Source organism: Artemia franciscana, chromosome 5, assembly GCF_032884065.1.
Source record: "Artemia franciscana chromosome 5, ASM3288406v1, whole genome shotgun sequence".
Lineage (NCBI taxonomy): Eukaryota > Metazoa > Arthropoda > Branchiopoda > Anostraca > Artemiidae > Artemia > Artemia franciscana.
In genome coordinates this window covers 21,719,615-21,734,619 of record NC_088867.1, presented here as the reverse complement: position 1 = coordinate 21,734,619, position 15,005 = coordinate 21,719,615, and the positions used below count along the sequence as shown (strand labels likewise).

General features: G+C 36.0%; 1 protein-coding gene across 2 annotated transcripts in view; it reads right to left on the bottom strand.

Moving 5' to 3' along the window:
* Positions 1–621: 621 nt before the first annotated feature.
* The window catches only part of LOC136027111 (serine protease HTRA2, mitochondrial-like), a 47,425-nt gene continuing 33,041 nt past the window's right edge, over positions 622–15,005 (bottom strand). For both annotated transcript variants that reach the window (XM_065704054.1, XM_065704055.1), the window contains 2 exons: positions 7,780–7,972; positions 622–905 (listed from right to left, as the gene is read on the bottom strand). In XM_065704054.1, coding sequence (XP_065560126.1) covers positions 743–905; positions 7,780–7,972 — 356 coding nt within the window. In that variant the 3' untranslated portion in view covers positions 622–742. The remainder of the gene's footprint in view (positions 906–7,779; positions 7,973–15,005) is intronic.

Here is a 15,005-nt window from a genome sequence, read left to right as displayed (position 1 = left end):
AGCTAATGTTGTCTTTATCAAGGGATTCGGCAGAGTAAGTCCAATGCATCTCCCACTGTGCTACACAGGCTTCTTTCGGCAGAGTAATGGAGACGTACAAGCCATTTTTCAAGCTTCACTAAACAGGTGAACAATAAATCTATGGTTATGCTAAGAATTTATTGTCAAACGAAACATCTTGCACTTTTTGTAGATTCCCAAATTTCTTATAGAAATTTAGTCAAATTCACTACGATTAGCTGTTTTATCTGTTTCAACGTTTGAGCTGATGTATTGACGTCCGATGAACTAATAGAGATTACTAATTCATATTTTTAACTAAAAGAAATTACGTCTTTTGAAAAAGGCAAAGTTCTCAGTAACTATTCCAGGATTTTCAACAACGATAATCCCCACGCAAAAACTGTTAATCAATTCCTAAGGTATCTTAAAGCACATATTCTACTGACAAATATCACGCATTATCTACTATTATTTTTTAATTAGCTGTGGGTCCTTAAGTGGAGTTGCAACATTCAGAAGCGGAATAGCTAAAAAAAAAAAAAAAAAAAAAATCAGAAGAGAAAAAAACAAAAAAATTCCCTTACCCCTAATCGGTAGGTGAAAGAGCGAAAAAGCAAACAAAATGAAAGATGATTTAAGCGAGACAAAGTATTGAATAAGGGAAAACAAATAAATCCTAAAACGAGTTTCATTTCAGTTGACAGTTACTTATTCTGCTCTCATAACAATTACAACGCAGTTAGGGATTTTCTGGAGCAATGGTCAACTTCATTTTTTCTCTTTTCCTAGACACATCAAGCACTAAATTTCCTGGTTGTTTCAATGCTTCATATATATCTTCAGCAACAACTACTGGCTCTCCATTTACTGCCGTCACTACATCCCCTGGCAGAAGCCCTCCACTGAAAAAAAAGTGAATAAGAATTGTAATACATAAAATGATATCCTTTAGCGTGCTATTATTGTTTAAACATTAAGCGCTTAAGCAGCTTTCCAGGACTAATCCACGAACATTGGTGATTGATAATGTACTAACAATTGCTAAAGAGCAGTAACTAAATGAAACAAAAAAAGATGACCCTCAACAAGAATGGAAAATATATAACTGTTCTAAAATAAAAGAACAAATGTAATATATTTGGTCAATTCCAAATGAATATTTGATTTTATGTTATAAAGTTATTGGCTTCTCAGAAGAGCCAGAAAATACGGGAATTTTTGGTAAAAAAAGATGGCTTTCAGGATTCCGGTTTTGAATCATGTTTTTGGAAGTGTTCCTAAAAATTCCTAAAAGCTTAGAAAGCTTAGCTGATCTACAGAAGCTATATAATATTCCAATTAGAAAAGTAAGATTTTGTTGATCAACTTTGGTCATAGTTGACTAAAAAAGATGAGCCGAAACATTCAAAATCACTCAAAAGTAACATCTTCAGGAGATTTAATTTTTAGCAGATTCTTGGTATCTTCTTTCTGTGTCGGAAGATAGCTGGTGACTCTAAAGATCTCCCAAAAATTGGTAGAAATGAAAACAATGACGCTATAAGACCTTAAAATGTTGGTGATTTAACCAAATTCGTCGGGGTATGATAGCTTAGCATGAGGAATGGGGAACTTTTTTTTGTAAGACAATGAAACTCAGACCATAAAATAAAATATTTAAACCCTATCTTCGGTGACTAAATAAGGTTGTAGGTGATGCCACGTTTCCGTTTAAAAATATAGTTGAAATGCATTCAACATTTACAAAATAAAGTCCCATTTATAAGAGTTCAAAAAAATACCAATAAAATTTCGGGAATTCAACAAAGAAAAGTTTATCCTTATTTAGTGAAGCTAAACATGAAGAAATAAAGATTGGAAACATAACACGAATATGCGTCCAATTCGTTCACTTTTTCAAAATAATTATATACTAAAAGATTTAGCCTGTTCTTGTTATAATTTTTTTCTCCTAGGTTAAGGGTAAGATGTTTGATCATTTCATTTTGTCAGAATATCGCATCAAAGACGATATCTCTCTCAATCTTTTGGGCCTTTAAGCTCTTAAAACCATAGGTTAGATTAAATAAGCTAAATTGGTTTTATGCTTTATACTCTCACAGCTAAAGTGAGAGCTGTCACGATTATGTTGCATGCTGCATGTTACATGAATGAAGAAAGGTGGAGATAAGTAAAGAAAGGATGCTAGCTAAGTGAATTGAGGAGCTACCAGCATGATACATGGATAAAAAAAGATGGAGATAAGTAAAGATAACTAATAGTTAAAGATAAGATAAAGATAAGTAAAGATAAGGAGATAACTAAGTGAATTGAGGAGCTACCAGCATGTTATATGGATGAAAAAGGATGGAGATAAGTATAAGAAAGGATGCTAGCTAAGTGGATTGAGGAGCTACCAGCATATTACATGGATGAAAAAAGATGGAGATAAGTAAAGAAAGGATGCTAACTAAGCGGATTGAGGAGCTACCAGCATATTACATGGATGAAAAAAGATGGAGATAAGTAAAGAAAGGATGCTAGCTAAGTGAATTGAGGAGCTACCAGCATGTTACATGGATGAAAAAAGATGGAGATAAGTAAAGAAAGTGAATTGAGGAGCTAGCAGCATGTTACATGGATGAAAAAAATGGAGATAAATATAAGAAAGGATACTAGCTAAGTGAATTGAGGAGCTACCAGCATGTTACATGGATGAAAAAAGATGGAGATAAGTAAAGAAAGGATGCTAGCTAAGTGAATTGAGGAGCTACCAGCATGTTACATGGATAAAAAAAGATGGAGATAAGTAAAGAAAGTGTGTTAGCTAAGTGAATTGAGGAACTACCAGCATGTTATATGGATGAAAAAAGATGGAGATAAGTAAAGAAAGGATGCTAGCTAAGTGAATTGAGGAACTACCAGCATGTTACATGGATGAAAAAAGATGGAGATAAGTAAAGAAGAATGCTATCTAAGTGAATTGAGGATCTACCAGCATGTTACCTGGATGAAAAAAGATGGAGATAAGTAAAGAAAGGATGCTAGCTAAGTGAATTGAGGAGCTACCAGCATGTTACATGGATGAAAAAAGATGGAGATAAGTAAAGAAAGGATGCTAGTTAAGTGAATTGAGGAGCTACCAGCATGTTATATGGATGAAAAAAGATGGAGATAAGTAAAAAATGGATGCTAGCTAAGTGAATTGAGGAGATACCAGCATGTTACATGGATGAAAAAAGATGGAGATAAGTAAAGAAAGGGTGCTAGCTAAGTGAATTGAGGAACTACCAGCATGTTACATGGATGAAAAAGATGGAGATAAGTAAAGAAATGGTGCTAGATAAGTGAATTGAGGAACTACCAGCATGTTAGATGGATGAAAAAAGATGGAGATAAGTAAAGAAAGGATGCTAGCTAAGTGAATTGAGGAGATACCAGCATGTTACATGCATGAAAAAAGACGGAGATAAGTAAAGAAAGGGTGCTAGCTAAGTGAATTGAGGAACTACCAGCATGTTACATGGATGAAAAAAGATGGAAATAAGTAAAGAAGAATGCTAGCTAAGTGAATTGAGGAGGTACCAGCATGTTACCTGGATGAAAAAAGATGGAGATAAGTAAAGAAAGGATGCTAGCTAAGTGAATTGAGGAGCTAGCAGCATGTTACATGGATGAAAAAAGATGGAGATAAGTAAAGAAAGGATGCTAGCTAAGTGAATTGAGGAGCTAGCAGCATGTTACATGGATGAAAAAAGATGGAGATAAGTAAAGAAAGGATGCTAGCTAAGTGAATTGAGGAGCTAGCAGCATGTTACATGGATGAAAAAAGATGGAGATAAGTAAAGAAAGGATGCTAGCTAAGTGAATTGAGGAGCTACCAGCATGTTACATGGATGAAAAAAGATGGAGATAAGTAAAGAAAGGATGCTAGCTAAGTGAATTGAGGAGATACCAGCATGTTACATGGATGAAAAAAGATGGAGATAAGTAAAGAAAGGGTGATAGCTAAGTGAATTGAGGAACTACCAGCATGTTACATGGATGAAAAAGATAGAGATAAGTAAAGAAAGGATGCTAGCTAAGTGAATTGAGGAGCTACCACCATGTTACACGGATGAAAAAAGATGGAGATAAGTAAAGAAAGGATGCTAGCTAAGTGAATTGAGGAGATACCAGCATGTTACATGGATAAAAAAAGATGGAGATAAGTAAAAATAACTAATAGTTAAAGATGGAGATAAGTAAAGAAAGGATGCTAGCTAAGTGAATTGAGGAACTATCAGCATGTTACATGGATGAAAAAAGATGGAGATAAGTAAAGAAGAATGCTATCTAAGTGAATTGAGGAGCTACCAGCATGTTACCTGGATGAAAAAAGATGGAGATAAGTAAAGAAAGGATGCTAGCTAAGTGAATTGAGGAGCTACCAGCATGTTACATGGATGAAAAAAGATGGAGATAAGTAAAGAAAGGATGCTAGCTAAGTGAATTGAGGAGCTACCAGCATGTTACATGGATGAAAAAAGATGGAGATAAGTAAAGAAAGGATGCTAGCTAAGTGAATTGAGGAGCTACCAGCATGTTATATGGATGAAAAAAGATGGAGATAAGTAAAGAAAGGATGCTAGCTAAGTGAATTGAGGAGATACCAGCATGTTACATGGATGAAAAAAGATGGAGATAAGTAAAGAAAGGGTGCTAGCTAAGTGAATTGAGGAACTACCAGCATGTTACATGGATGAAAAAAGATGGAGATAAGTAAAGAAATGGTGCTAGCTAAGTGAATTGAGGAACTACCAGCATGTTACATGGATGAAAAAAGATGGAGATAAGTAAAGAAAGGATGCTAGCTAAGTGAATTGAGGAGATACCAGCATGTTACATGCATGAAAAAAGACGGAGATAAGTAAAGAAAGGATGCTAGCTAAGTGAATTGAGGAGCTACCAGCACGTTACATGGATGAAAAAGATGGAGATAAGTAAAGAAAGGATGCTAGATAAGTGAATTGAGGAGCTACCAGCATGTTACATGGATGAAAAAAGATGGAGATAAGTAAAGAAAGGATGCTAGCTAAGTGAATTGAGGAGCTAGCAGCATGTTACATGGATGAAGAAAGATGGAGATAAGTAAAGAAAGGATGCTAGCTAAGTGAATTGAGGAGCTACCAGCACGTTACATGGATGAAAAAGATGGAGATAAGTAAAGAAAGGATGCTAGATAAGTGAATTGAGGAGCTACCAGCATGTTACATGATGAAAAAAGATGGAGATAAGTAAAGAAAGGATGCTAGCTAAGTGAATTGAGGAGATACCAGCATGTTACATTGATGAAAAAAGATGGAGATAAGTAAAGAAAGGGTGATAGCTAAGTGAATTGAGGAACTACCAGCATGTTACACGGATGAAAAAAGATGGAGATAAGTAAAGAAAGGATGCTAGCTAAGTGAATTGAGGAGCTACCAGCATGTTACATGGATGAAAAAAGATGCAAATAAGTAAAGAAAGGATGCTAGCTAAGTGAATTGAGGAGCTACCAGCATGATATACGGATGAAAAAAGATGGAGATAAGTAAAGAAAGGATGCTAGCTAAGTAAATTGAGGAGATACCTGCATGTTACATGGATGAAAAGACGGAGATAAGTAAAGAAAGGGTGCTAGCTAAGTGAATTGAGGAACTACCAGCATGTTACATGGATGAAAAAAGATGGATATAAGTAAAGAAAGGATGCTAGCTAAGTGAATTGAGGAGCTAGCAGCATGTTACATGGATGAAAAAAGATGGAGATAAGTAAAGAAAGGATACTAGATAAGTGAATTGAGGAGCTAGCAGCATGTTACATGGATGAAAAAAGATGGAGATAAGTAAAGAAAGGATACTAGATAAGTGAATTGAGGAACTACCAGCATGTTACATGGATGAAAAAAGATGGATATAAGTAAAGAAAGGATGCTAGCTAAGTGAATTGAGGAGCTAGCAGCATGTTACATGGATGAAAAAAGATGGAGATAAGTAAAGAAAGGATACTAGATAAGTGAATTGAGGAGCTAGCAGCATGTTACATGGATGAAAAAAGATGGGGATAAGTAAAGAAAGGATTTTAGCTAAGTGAATTGAGAAGCTAGCAGCATGCTACATGGATGAAGAAAGATGGAGATAAGTAAAGAAAAGATGCTAGCTAAGTGAATTGAGGTGCTAGCAGCATGTTACATGGACAGAAAAAGATGGAGATGAGCCAAGAAAGGATGCTGGCTAAGTGAATTAAAGAGCTAGCAGCATGTTACATGGAGGAAAAAAGATGGAGACAAGTAAAGAAAGAATTTTAGCTAAGTGAATTGTGGAGCTAGGAGCATGTTACATGGATGAAAAAAGATGGAGACAAGTAAAGAAAGGATTATAGCAAAGTGAATTCAGGAGCTAGGAGCATGTTACATGGATGAAAAAAGATGGAGACAAGTAAAGAAAGGATTTTAGCTAAGTGAATTGAGGAGCTAGGAGCATGTTACATGGATGAAAAAAGATGGACACAAGTAAAGAAAGGATTTTAGCTAAGTGAATTGAGGAGCTAGGAGCATGTTACATGGATGAAAAAAGATGGAGATAAGTAAAGAAAAGATGTTATCCAAAGGAATTGAGGAGCTAGCAGCAGGTTACAACGATGAAAAAAGATGGAGATAAGTAAAGAAAGGATACTAGCTAAGTCAACCTGCTATCTCCATGTTTGCGAAAGAACGCGTGTATAGGAACATTATCCTTGAGAAACTTCCGGGCGATTTAAAATCAAACATATATTTGACAATATAGGCTTATGATATATCTTGAATGAAGGCACAGGCCTTAATGACAAAAATGAGGATATTCTCAGTCACAATAGATTACGCCTGGAAGACCAAGATATACAGATGTGCACAATACCCTGAAAAATGGCTAGGCTTACCTTGTATAGTTGCATCAAGACAGCTTTCAATAGAGTTCCATTTCAAATTGAACTTACCAACTACGTGCGCACGGATAGGGCTCAAGGTGGAGGATATAGTTCACTATATTTTGATAAAAGTTTCTGGAGAAGAACCCTTGCACCGTTACTAAGAAAGTGTCATCCTATTTAAGTTTTGTTTTAAGGTTTGGTTTTTAATATTTTTATCATTTTTATTCTGCACTGAGGACGGTCAAGCTGAGGTCTTGACCGAAATACATGCATAATTTTTCAAATTTTTCACTGGCTGTTTATTGTCATCGTTTTCTTCCTTTCTTCACGGTTTTAGGTTTTAGCCAAACACAAGCAGGAGCTGATTCTATTAAGGCGATGATAATTCATCTCCGTGTGACTTAAATTGAACGTCCACCAAAGCATACAATCACTCTTGGCAAGTCTATTATTTAACTTGAGGTGCATTCAGACATCAGACTTCATTTGACTGTAGTTACACAATAATCAGCTTCTTGCGTTTCACCCTTTGTTGCTGCAACTACTACTGTGGTCCGAAGACACTCTTAACGAAATGATTTTACTTCATAATATCTCCTATTTTTTCCATTCTTTATCACATATAGACAGGGTTTTTTTCACTTCTTCACTTTTGAGTTTTATTTGTTAAACAAAAACATTGCGTAAGTGTATCGGTTTTTTACGTGGCTTAATAGTTTTCCTCACAATCGCTTTTATTATTATTATACTATCAGTGGCCAATAAGACAAAGATAGGGAAGGTAACTGAACAAATTTTGTGCGAAATTTTTTTTTATGAAAAGGTCCTGAATGAATAAAACGATAAAATAAATAACTAAATATTTACCTATGGGCAGGACTACCAACAACCACCTTCCAAATTAAAACGCCATGTGTTACATCTGCAGCTAGGTCTGATCCCCGCACTTGAAGCTCATGCATTAGTTGTGGGCTAAGTGGCAGCATAGTAACACCCATATAGCGCCCCTTTGATAGAGAAACGTCCTGCTTTTTCTTAGTACCAAACCAGCTAGTTTTTCCTGGAAATGTGATTTACAAAATAAGTAGGGCTGTTATAGATTTGCTAATCTATGCTAATCATTTGCTAACAAAATTTACAAAATTTGAAAATTTGATTTTTGAATTGAAAAGGGAATAGTTGTGGGAAAAGTCAAGTCATGGCCAATTGTAGAAAAAGCCAAGACAGATTGTCCAATTAAATGGGCATCAAGTCAAGGTTAATTTTACCCCTTTAATTGCCATTGTTACTGTCTCCCACTTATGCTACACCTCTCATGCATGTCACTACACAATGCCGAACTAGAGTCAACCTTGTTGGAGGGTCTCCCCGGGGAACACACACTGGTTGACAGTAGTTTACTTGAAAATTTTCCTATCATGCATGTCACTCCACAATGCCCGACTAGAGTCAACCTGTTGAGGTTCTACCCTGCCTTTTTTCAATTATAATAGAAAATTTTCTCTTAGAAGTGGAATGCCTGTCCCTCCACAATGCCGAACTAGAGTCAACCTGTTGAGGTTCTCTCATGCTAATTCACGCTGGGGGAACCGATATATCGGCAATCTGCCGTTTTTTTTACTTTATCCTCTGCAAAATTATTAATTATCGTGATATTCTGTAAAATAAGAAAGAGGTTTGAATACAAAATATTAAAAAAGAAAACAGTAGAATTAATTAAATTCGGTCTACTTGCTTCTATTTTAAAGAAATGGTGATGAAGATATGAGAAAAATGAAAATTTACTGCCAACTGCACTCTCTACTTTATTTTGATAAAAATAAAATTAAAACAGTTATAAAATGATTATAACTCTAGAATCATCTACTAAAAATTTTGCGTCCCTAAAATTTCCACACCTGGGGCCAGTGCTCCTTCTCCCCTCCCCCCTAAAACCACCTCTGGAGGGTCTAAATAAAATTAGTTCAATAGAAATGGTAACGACTGGGGAAAATTCAAAGAAAAACTGTTTTATTAAATTACTAGGTTTAAACAGTAGGTAGTGCAAAAGGAAATGATATAAATCCCGAACAAAAAACTTGTTTTTTGTCCCTTGAATTAAATCATTACAATCCCACAAATTACTGCTTGCGTGCCTTTATGAATTGTCCAAAAAGGCACTTCTTTCTTTAATTAGAACATTTCAGCTAAATATACAGCCGCAATCATTGTCAAACATTCATTTCTCTGTAAGAACAAAGAAAAGAAGCTTATTCCCTTATGGAGGTGAGTATCAGCCCCTGAAGGAATTAAATGTCAAAAACAAGTCCTAAATACTCAGCAAATATTTTTTGTTTTTCTTATTCATATTGTTATTATTTTTTCCGGGTTCCATTTTACGGCAATTTCGTATTAGTGGGATTAAAAATTCCAATTAAAAATAGGTGGAATCTTTCCCCCTTTGAAGTAGAAATTCTTGGTTTATATGACGCCTAAATAAAACATTTTAATGGGAGCCTTTGCATTCACATCAGAGGCAACGCTGTAGCGTTGCCTATAGTAAAGGCCATATGGTTCCAATGTTTTATCATTTATTTTTTTTTTCCCGGAGGCATATCATATGGAAGGGGTGGTCATATAAGCTTTGGAGGGGGGGGGTCAATCGATTGAAAATTGGAAGTTCCAGTGACCTTTTTAAGAGTCAAAAGTGATCAGAGGGCAACTAGTTCGCCCCCCCCCTCACACGTCCTTTTTCCCCCAAATGCATCCGATAAACATTTTGAGGTAGCACTTTTGTTAAAAATAGTTCGAACATCATATAGCAAAACTCTGGTGTCAAAACGACCCCCAGGCCTGGGGGCAAGTGTTGTACGTTATGCCCTGGGGGCATATATGATTCTTATGGAAGGGATGCTCGTATAAACTTCAGAGAGGGTTCATTTGATTCGAAATTGAAAGTTCTAGTTCACTTTCAAAGAGTCAAAAGAGATCGGAAAGAAGCTAGTCCCCCCACCCCACGCCCTTTTTACCCCAAATGCATCCGATTAACATTTTGAGAGGGAATTTTTGTGAAAAATAGTTGAAAGATCATATAACAAAAACTCCAGTGTCGACATAACCCCCAAGGGCCTGGGGGCAAGTGTTGTACGGTATGCCCTGGGGGCATATATGATTCTTATGGAAGGGATGCTCGTATAAACTTCAGAGAGGGTTCATTTGATTCAAAATTGAAAGTTCTAGTTCACTTTCAAAGAGTCAAAAGAGATTGGAAAGAAGCTAGTCCCTCCACCCCACGCCCTTTTTACCCCAAATGCGTCCGATTAACATTTTGAGATAGAATTTTTGTGAAAAATAGTTGAAAGATCATATAACAAAAACTCCAGTGTCGACACAACCCCCCAGGGCCTGGGGGCAAGGGTTGTAAGTTATGCCCTGGGGACGTATTTGATTCTTATGGAAGGGATGCTCGTATAAACTTCAGAAAGTTCTAGTTTATATTTTAACAGTCAAAAGAGATCGGAGGGAAACTCCCTCTCCCACGCCCCCTTTCCCCAAACCCATCCGATAAGAGCTTTGAGAAGTCCATTTGTTAAAAAAAGTTCACATAGCGAAAACTCTGAGGTGAACCCCCCCCTCTTCACCCAAGGGCTCAGGGGCAGGCGTTATAAGTTATCCCCTGAAGGAACATATGGTTCTTATGAAAGGGACGCTCACATAAGCTTCAGAGAGGCATTAATTGATTGGAAATTGGAAGTTCTAGTTCACTTTTTAAGAGTCAAAAGTAACAGGAGGGCAACTAAGCCTCCACGCCATTTTTCCCCAAATGCATCCAGTCAGAATTTTGAGATAGCTATTTTGTTCAAAATAGTTTTAAAGATCAAAGACAACAACTCTGAGGTCAACAAACCCGCCCACCCCACCCAAGGGCCCGGGGGAAGGTGTTGTAAGTTATGCCATAGGGGAACACATGATTCTTATGGAAGGGATGCTCGTATAAGCTTCAGAGAGGGCTCATTTGATTGGAAATTGGAAGTTCTAGTTCACGTTTTAAGAGTCAAAAGTAATTGGAGGGCAAATAGCCCCCCCGACCATTTTTTCCCAAATGCATCCAGTCAGAATTTTGAGATAGCTATTTTGTTCAAAATAGTTTAAAGATCAAAGACAACAACTCTGAGGTCAACAGACCCGTCCACCCCACCCAAGGGCCCGGGGGCAGGTGTTGTAAGTTATGCCATAGGGGAACACATGATTCTTATGGAAGGGATGCTCGTATAAGCTTCAGAGAGGGCTCATTTGATTGGAAATTGGAAGTTCTAGTTCACGTTTTAAGAGTCAAAAGAAAACGGAGGGCAACTACCCCCCAGGGCCCGAGGACAGGCGTGATAAGGTATACCCTGAGGGAACATATGGTTGATATGGAAAAAATGCTCGTATAAACTTCAGAAAGGGATCATTTGACTGAAAATTGAAAGTTCTAGTTCACTTTTTAAGAGTCAAAGAGATCCAAGGGCAACTAGCCCCCCTGCTCTTTTCCAAAAAAACTAATCCAATGAAAATATTGAGATACCCATTTTGCTAAAAATAGTTTAAAGTTCAGATAACAAAAACTCCAGTGTCAATACAACTACCCAGGGCCCGGCCGCTGGCGTGGTAAGTTATACCCTTGGGCATACATGGCTCATATGAAAGGAATGCTCGTACTAACTTCAAAGAATGTGCCTTTTATTGGAAATTGAAAGTTTTATTTCACTTTTTAAGAGTCAAAAGTAATCGGAGGGCAACTAGCCCTCCAGGCCATTTTTCCCCAAATGTATCCAGTCATAATTCTGAGATAGCTATTTTGTTCAAAATAATTTAAAGATCTAAGCCAACAGCTCTGACGTCAACGCCCCCCCCCCGCCCCACCGAAGAGCCCGGGCAGGTGTTGCAAGTTATGCACTGGGGGAACATCTGGTTCTTATGGAAGGGATGCTAGTATAGGCTTCAGAGAGGGCTCATTTGATTGTAAATTGGAAGTTCTAGTTCACGTTTTAAGAGTCAAAAGTAATTGGAGGGCAAATAGCCCCCCCCCCCTGACCATTTTTTTCCAAATGCAGCCAGTCAGAATTTTGAGATAACTATTTTGTTCAAAATAGTTTAAAAGCAAAAGTAGCAACTCTGAGGACAACAAACCCCCCCCCACCCAAGGGACCGGGAGCAGGTGTTGTAAGTTATGCCCTGGGGAACATATGGTTCTTATGGAAGAGATGCTTGTATAAGCTTCAGAGAGGGCTCATTTGATTGGAAATTGGAAGTTCTAGTTCACTTTTTAAGTGTCAAAAGATGTTGTAGGGCAACTAGCCCCCCCCCCCTTCGTATGAAATGGATGCCTCGTATTAACTTCAAAGAGGGCACATTTGATTGGAAATCAAAACTTCTACTGCACTTTTGAAGAGTCAAAAGTAATCGGAGGACAACTAGCCCCCCAGGCCATTTTTCCCCAAATGAATCCAGTCAGAATTTTGAGATGGATTTTATGTTCAAAACAGTTTAGAGATCAAGAACAACAGCTCAGGGGCCGACATAGCCCCCCAGAGCCCGGGGGCATGTACGGTTTTACGTAATCGGTGGAACTCCAGAGATTGCTCATTTGATTGGAGACTGAAATTTCTAGTTAGCTTTTTAAGAGTCATCAAAAGTAATCCCAGTAAAAATTATGAGATAGCCATTTTGTTCAAAATAGTCCAAAATTCAAATCATTATAGCTTGGGGGTTGAGAAATCCTCCTTAGCCCCCAGGGTGATGATTATAAATTATATAAGTTGCTGATTATTAGAAAATGCTGTTTGTAGTAGCGGTGGTCGTATTAACTTTGGAGGAGGCTCATTCGATCGGAAATTGAAACTTCCTAGTTTTTTTTAGAGTAAAAAGTGATCAATAAGCAACTAGCCCACGCCCCACTTTGCCAAAGGGTATCCCGTCAAAATTTTAATTTAGCCGTTTTATTTAAAATAATTCAAAGGCCAAATAACTTTGTTTCTGGAGTTGACACACCCCAATCCCGGGGAAATGGCTCTGAGTTACGGCACTTAATTATTGTTACTTTGATACTTTGTTTACTTTGATGCTTAAATTTAGTGACTTGCGTGATATCTTTGATTAACGGTGCAAGGACTTTAAGTTATACAAGTTGGTTATTGTTACTCTGATACTTTGTTTACATTGATACCTTGTTTACTTTGATGTTTTCTTTACTGTGATACTTTCTTACTTTGATATTGTCACTTTGATACTAGTTTTGATGCACTGATGAAAGGTCGATGTTGAAAAAAAAAGTCTTATTTTGAAATAAAGAAATTTCCAAAAACTTAAAATTTTTAAAAACTTTCCGCAATAAAAAAAAGCAAAATTCATCAAAAAAAACTTTCCGACAAAAAAGTTTTTCAAAGAAAAGTAAGGGCCATATTAAACTTAAGATCAGCAAATACAAAAAAACTCTTAAAATTCAAACTCAAAATGATCAGAAATAACTATTAAAGAATAAATGAAACCCAAAACGGAAAGAAATCAAATAAACAATTATACCAAAAACATACAACAAGTACTAATATAAATGAATAAATAAATCTTAAAAGGAATAAAGCTTAAATTGAAAACGCAAATCAAGCTTAAAACAAACAAGAATATTTTGCTATTGAAATATCAATAAAATCCAAAACGAACAGAAATTACGTAAACAATCGTAGCAAACAAACATTCAATAGGCTCTACTATAAATGAGTAAATAAATCTTAAAACGAGTGAAACTTAAATTCAATATGCAAATCAAGCTTGAAAAGAACAAATATCACTGTAAACAAGAGTTTTGCCTCCTTCTCTCACCGTAAAAGTCTAAAACTTACAGCGTCATTGGCGCTTTAATGAAAACTATATGTGTCTTGAAAAGCCTTGCAAGTCTAAATAAAGTCAAACTGAATGTTTGATATGGTAATGTTATGAATTGTTTAAAAATCATCAGTCCAACATTTTTAGTTCACTATAATTTTAGTTTCATTTTCAATGCTGCATTAACCAGAAAAGAAAATATTTGTAATATAATCTGTTTTCAGTGAAGCAACAATTGCGCAGTAGGCTTTAGACTTTCACAGTTGGAAAAGGGGACTGTATCCGAACTCTTGTTTGTAGTGAAGCTATATTTGTCTTGAACAGTCTTGGAAAGAACTAATAAAATCAAGCTGAATATTTGTAATATAATAACATTAATTGCTGAAAGCTCATCAGCTCAGAATTTAATTTTACTGTAATTTTTTTGTTTATTTTCAACATTGTAATAAGTACAAAGGAAAATATTTTTAACATAATTCGTTCTTAGAAAAGCACCAATGACGCAATAGGTTTTAGACTTTTACAGTGAGAGAAGGAGGCAAAACCCAACCTCTTGTTTGTAACGATTTCTTTTTGTTTCAAGCTTGATTTGCATATTCATTTTAAGTTTCACTCGTTTTAAGATTTATTAACTCATTTTTATTAGTACCTATAGTATGTTTGTTTGCTATAATTGTTTATTTACTTTCTGTTCGTTTTGGATTTCATTTATACTTCAATAGTAAAATATTTTTGTTATTCAATTTAAGCTTTACTCGTTTTAAACTTTATTTATTTATTTATATTAGTACCTATTGCATATTTTTTGTTATGATTGTTTATTTAATTTCTGTTTGTTTTGGGTTTCACTTATTCTTTAATGGTAATTCCTGATTGTTTTCAGTTTGAGTTATTGTAGGTTTCTATTTCTTCTGATCTTAAGTTTAATATGGCCTTTACTTTTCTTTCAAAACTTCTTTTCCGGAAATTTTGTTTTATTAATCGAGCGAAAAGTCTTGCACCTAAGGTGCAATTTCAACGCAATTCCTTAAATTAGGTTTGTTTTTGTTTTTTCTCGCATTACAAATTCAACTTACATTTAAGCAACATTGAACCTTGTTAATGAACTCTTTCACACTCAGCTAGAGAGTGAACCAGAAACTATTTGTGACTGGAAAGTAATTATTTTGTTCTGTATAAACACGTTTGTTTCAATTATAATGCTTTAGTTTTTCTTCCGATGACCACCACTGGTGTATGAGGTCGAAATA